We start from the raw sequence: 5,953 nt of genomic DNA, 5'->3' as shown, positions 1-5,953 counted from the left end.
GATCCTGCCACACCTCAAGTCCATCACCACCCCCCTCCTGGATCCACTGCAGTTCGCCTACAGAGCTAACAGATCTGTGGACGACGCGGTCAACCTGGCCCTTCACTCCATCCTGCAGCATCTGGACTCCCCGGGAACCTACGCGAGGATCCTGTTCGTGGACTTCAGCTCTGCATTCAACACCATCCGCCCCGCTCTGCTACAGGACAAGCTGTCCCAGCTTAGTGTGCCTGCCTCCCTCTGCAGGTGGATCACTCACTTCCTGACGGATCGGAGGCAGTATGTGCGGCTGGGGAAGACTGTCTCGGACTCTGTCTCCATCAGCACTGGATCACCCCAGGGCTGTGTACTTTCCCCCCTGCTCTTCTCCCTGTATACAAACTGCTGCACCTCAAGCCACCAGTCTGTCAAGCTGATCAAGTTTGCGGATGACACCACCCTCATCGGGCTCATCTCCAATGGCGACGAGACTGCCTACAGGAGGGAGGTGGCTCGACTGGTGTCCTGGTGCGGACACAACAACCTGCAGCTGAATGCTCAGAAGACAGTGGAGATGATTGTGGACTTCAGGAAAGTCACAGCCCCTTTGCCCCCCCTTGCCCTCATGGACTCCCCCATCACCATCGCGGACTCCTTCCGCTTCCTGGGCACCACCATCACCCGGGACCTTAAGTGGGAGCCAACCATCAGCTCCCTCATCAAGAAGGCCCAGCAAAGGATGTTCTTCTTACGGAAGCTGAGGAAGCTCAAACTGCCTCCCAGGATGTTGGCGCAGTTTTATACGGCCATCATCGAGTCCGTCCTCCCCTCCTCCACCACCGTGTGGTTTGCTGGTGCCACCGCCAGGGACAGACTGAGGCTGCAGCGCGTGTGCGCGCTGCCGAGAAGGTGATGGGCTGCAGGCTTCCATCCATCCAGGACCTGTATATCTCCAGGACCCGGAGGCGTGCAGGTCGGATCACGGCCGACCCTTCCCACCCTGGTCACGGACTGTTTTCCCCCCTCCCCTCAGGCAGGAGACTACGGTCCATTCGGACCAAAACCTCCCGCTACATGAACAGCTTCTTCCCCTCTGCCATCAGGCTGCTGAACACCAAGTGACTTATCACTTAAGCACCATGAACAGCAGCCAGTCGGACTCACGAACAATACATCACATTACTCCTGCATGGACCTGCACTATTTCTTACCATTTATGTATATACTGTATATATGTCTTATTTTATTTTATTTATCTTATTCTAGTGTTGTCTTCTTTATGTTGAATGTCGCAGCGTCACACCAAGACAGATTCCTAGTTTGTGTAATACTGTGTACTGTATTACATGAACAATGGCAATAAACCTGATTCTGATTCTGATTCGGCGTCGGCAACCCGCGGCTCGAGAGCCGCATGCGGCTCTTTAGCGCCGCCCTAGTGGCTCTCTGGAGCTTTAGCAAATCTAGGGAAAAGGTGTGAATATATTTTTTGTTTTAATATAATTTCTGTAGGAGGAAAAACATGAAAACATTCTTAAAGTTTTCCAATGCTGTAAAAATTTGTATAATAAATATTTAATTTCCACATCTCATTATAATGGAAGTTAAACTTAAAGCACCACCGTACAGCAGAGTGGTCACGTGGTGCGTCATTCTCTCCAGGATGCTCGTTATGTATTTGTAGCCTAATTATCATTTTGATAGTAGGCTAATAAAGCTAATATAGACACTTACAGCATGTGTTGCCTTCATTATAAGGCATTTCAGTTTTTGCGGCTCCAGACGGATTTGTTATTGTTTTCTTGGTCCAATATGGCTCTTTCAACAGTTTGCGTTGCCGACCCCTGGTCTACGGGATACATGGTGATCTCGCCTGTGTACAGATCACTTTCTTACACCTGCACATGTAATCAACAACCTGAAAAAAATGATTTTAATAATCCCATGACAGGACTGGATGGAGAATCCCCACAGTGCATTAGAATTATGTCTCATATTTGGAAAGCTACTAATATTAGTTGGGTTAAAGTCACTTACGCAAAATGACGTAACCGTCACGTTAAATGCACTAGTAATAATAAATCCTCCGTGAGAACTGATTCAAATTTAATAAAAACAAAAGGATATACAGTATGACAAAGGTACTGCTGCTTTTTGAGACCATGATTTTGAAGATTATTCGGAACAAGATTTCGCTGAACCGAAACTTGACTACTTCCAAGCGCTGCTCAACGAGCAATGTCCACATTAGCAAGAAGGGTCGTTTTACAAAAGTACTGCCCGACTTAAAACAGAAGTCGTGCGTATGACATGCAGTCGTTGTCTTACTGTTCCGGTCCATAAATACTTGCGCAGACCCAGAACTTGCAGTGTGTAAATCGGGGCCTGTAACGAAATGCCCAAGGTTGACATATGTCGTGGACTTCAGCGCCCCCTTGTGTCCATAGAGGGGTATGACACCCCATAGCCCCACCCACCCCCAGCGTCAGTGTACTATGATCTGTTGATTCTCCTAATCTCTCCTAATCCACTGATGTGTACAATAACTGTTGGATGAACACAACATTACCTGTTAGGGTCTTAAAAAAAAGGCACACTCGGACGGAACTCTCAAAATATCATCAAAGCCAAACGGGAGCTTTCTGACCTGTAGTACATGTTTTCCGCAGTACTTAAGCCTTCCTAAAGCTACAGTAGACGTCTTATTAAATAAAGGAAAAGATGGGAATTTTGTTCTCAATCCACAATCTGCACAAGCATACAGCGTTAGTTATTATTCTTTATGCCAGAAATTTGTGTTTTATTGGGAAAGAGGGTTGATAAATAGTCAGTTTGCGCAGGGGAAATGGAGGTAATAATCCAGCAATACCAGGGTCACAGCAAGGGAACCAAGGGTCACAGCCTGAGCGCATGCGCAGTGAGGGGCGCTGAGCGCGCCACACTGGTCAGCGTTAATTGGGAGCGCGTCAGAGCGGAGCCTGTTGTCTTCATCGCCTGAAGAGATCGGCCCAGATGAAGTTCGGACGGTATTGTTTATCTCAGACGAATTTTAAGTCATTTTCCTGACTGTGTCATATTTATAGTTTGGTTAGTGGCTATTGCTTTATGTTGTTATGTTTGGTAGTTGGGTTTCTGTTTGTTAATTGGGTGGTTGCATTGCGATGGTTGTTCTGAGGATTATACCCTTTATTTAGTGTCAGACGACATTATTGTGGTCGTATTTAAGCTGTTAAGTGTGTGACAATTTCTGTCCAAGCTTTATATCGTTAATTACCACGTGAAGTGCGTGTTAATTTATGCGTGTAGATACCTCTATTTGACCACTAGATGGCAGCATAGTTACTCAAGAGACGCCATTATTTGGAACGCTTTTATTCTCGTTTATAGTTGAGAATTAAGTTAAGTCTGGTTAATTAACAGGTTAAGTTTCTTTAAAAATTTCGGTTTTTTGGCCCAATTTACGCATTGGTGGTTCAGTGGTAGAATTCTCGCCTGCCACGCGGGGGCGGGGGCCAGTCGAGAATAGTTGTAACGGAGAACCAGCCAATCAGATCGAAGCTTCCCGAAGACCTCAGAGGGAGAGTTCGAATCCAGCTTGGGGCATTATCAAATCGAAGATATGTGTTTGAAAAATTCACGATAATAAAAATGTTTAAAGAGCATCGCAGTTTCTGTGAGTTTCTGTGAGTTTAATGAGCCACAAATGCTGCTCTTTTTAGGAGCACAGCCATCTATTAAAGTGTAGTTTGTATCATAGCATAGTTTTAGTGACAAATTCTAAATTGCAAGTAGCAGATATGAACAGGGAAAAGCTACGTTATCCCCTTATTCTGCTGCAAATAATCTGATGAGATAGGTGGGGAACAAATTCAGTTGGGGATAGACAGATGGAATATTAGTGTTGTTAGTATTATACATGAGTTCTTTAGATATTGTTTTCAATTCAGGACTCTGCCGCCTTTAGTTGGCTTTTGCAAAGACAGAAATGTTGACAACAGTATGGACCAAAGTGGGAAATTCAATTTTATTTAAACACAAACACACTCATAAAACATTAAATCTCAAACTATGTACAGGAGTTAAATATTAAATGTAAAACAATGTACAATAGTGCAACATTAAATCTCAGTGCAACATTAAATCCCAAACTATGTACAATTGTGCAACATTAAATCTCAGTGCAACATTAAATCCCAAACTATGTACAATAGTGCAACATTAAATCTCAGTGCAACATTAAATCTCAAAGTGTGTACAAGAGTGCAACAATAAATCTCAAAGTGTGTACAGGAGTTAAATATTAAATCTAAAACTATGTACAATAGTGCATAATTAATTTCATAACTATGTACAGTAGTGCAACATGCATTCCTGGCATGTAGTTCATTTTGTCCTTTCCTCCATCCATCTTCGTCTCTCTGCCTCAAAGAAAGGAGTGGCCACAAACTCTTTCCAAGTCATCTCTCGGGCCATCCCCTTGTCCCGATATAGAGAATAGACTTTCGATGGGCAGTAAATGTGTTTACCTGCCACTCCAGGGAACCCTGTATGTATCTGTGGGCTGTTTGGTCCCTGTTTAAGAGTCAAATGGCAGAACCTGCAGAGGCGATCAGGTGGCTGGGAGTCGGGTCTCTGTCTCCGAGCTTTTTCCTCCACACGCTTTTTGGTGGCCTCCAGCTCCCTCTGGAAAAACTCTGACGCGGCAAATTGTTCAAAGGGCATTCTGGGGTCAGAGAGTCCCTCAGCAGCATAAGTCTGATGCACCTTCCTTGAGCAGTAGAAGTAGCGAACAGGACCCTGCTGATAGAAAAAGTGGATGGAAGATCCACCCGTCCCATACGGAGACTTGGGCTGTCCACAGGCCAGACAGGTTTCGTCTGTCTCATCTTCTGCTCTGGTCGCTGCTGCTGCTGCTCCATCTCTAGAATGCCCTGCACAATTTTTTCAATGGAGTCCTGCGTCAGAGGCGTGGGCAGGGCGGCTGCTGCTACTGGCATAGCATCTGCACACAGATGAAAAGAAAAACAATAGAAATCAGATACGGCATGGACTTTGTTTGTCTGACATGAAATAAATGTGGTAACAGTGTATTTACAGCTCTGGACTTGCAGATCAGAGTTATGGATGCTCAGCATCTCCCTTTCCATCTCCACGTCCTCCTCCATGGCTGTGTTAAAGACAAAAATACCGGCTACAGGTTATTAGTAGAAAAGAAAAAAACCTTTTCCCAAAGTTGAACTTGTCACATGAAGGAATTAGCATACCCAGGGGCTCAGCTGGGGCCTTCATGGGATGCTCAGCAGGTGTGGAAGATGTGGTGGGCTGCTGCCTCTTCAGCAGGTTCTGCTGCAACCTGGACATTCGTGTACCTGGAACGCAGCGCCTGCCTATGACAAAATCAGCATAGCCATCACCTCTGCTGTCCCAGATCTCCTTCCACCTGCTCTTGGCTCGGGCACCAAATCCAACCAGCTGGTCGTCTTCAGATGAGGCAGTCACTCCATCCCCTCTTCTGGCCTCATAAGTGAGGAGAGCCTGGATTTCTTGGAAACTGAGGGCATAACTCACAAATGACTGGAGGCTGTCCTTACTGTGGCTGTCAGCCATACAGAGACCTGCTGCCTCCTCGCTCTGCACGTTCTTGATCAGATACACGGTGGATCCTACGTCATTGTGCAAAAGCCATCTGAATGACTTCCCTTTATATTACCAAACTGCAGGACATAGTCTCCCAGCACCTCCATCTTATCTGAGGGATCCCCCCTCTTTGCCGGATGACGGCCAAAGCGTTCTGCCCGACGAGGTCCTCCCTCATGGCCGCAGACTTGTCCTGAGGAGTGGAACTCACCCGTTTGGCTTCATCAGATGGCTCCTGGAGGAGAAACCCAAGAGGCCCCTTGCGGAACACGACCCGAAGTTTCCCAGGGAAAAAGGCGAATTGCTTCTGCATGTTGAGCTGACATAAAGGAAAAAT

General features: G+C 46.1%; 1 protein-coding gene across 2 annotated transcripts; it reads right to left on the bottom strand.

The window, feature by feature from the left end:
* Window positions 1-3,977: 3,977 nt before the first annotated feature.
* LOC130523588 (uncharacterized) lies at window positions 3,978-5,677 on the bottom strand. 2 transcript variants are annotated; one of them, XR_008949923.1, is made up of 4 exons: window positions 5,244-5,677; window positions 5,075-5,146; window positions 4,186-4,981; window positions 3,978-4,103 (listed from the first exon to the last, which is right to left on the bottom strand). XR_008949923.1 is itself a non-coding variant. In XM_057028950.1 (3 exons), the coding sequence occupies exons 1-3, from the start codon at window positions 5,584-5,586 to the stop codon at window positions 4,563-4,565; spliced, it is 834 nt and encodes a 277-aa protein (XP_056884930.1). In that variant the 5' UTR covers window positions 5,587-5,677; the 3' UTR covers window positions 3,978-4,562. The 2 variants fall into 2 exon arrangements, 1 of the variants encoding a protein (XP_056884930.1); XM_057028950.1 differs by having other exon boundaries at window positions 3,978-4,981.
* Between the last annotated feature and the right edge of the window lie 276 nt (window positions 5,678-5,953).

This window comes from Takifugu flavidus, chromosome 4, assembly GCF_003711565.1.
Source record: "Takifugu flavidus isolate HTHZ2018 chromosome 4, ASM371156v2, whole genome shotgun sequence".
Taxonomy (NCBI): domain Eukaryota; kingdom Metazoa; phylum Chordata; class Actinopteri; order Tetraodontiformes; family Tetraodontidae; genus Takifugu; species Takifugu flavidus.
This window is presented reverse-complemented; position numbering and strand designations above follow the sequence as displayed.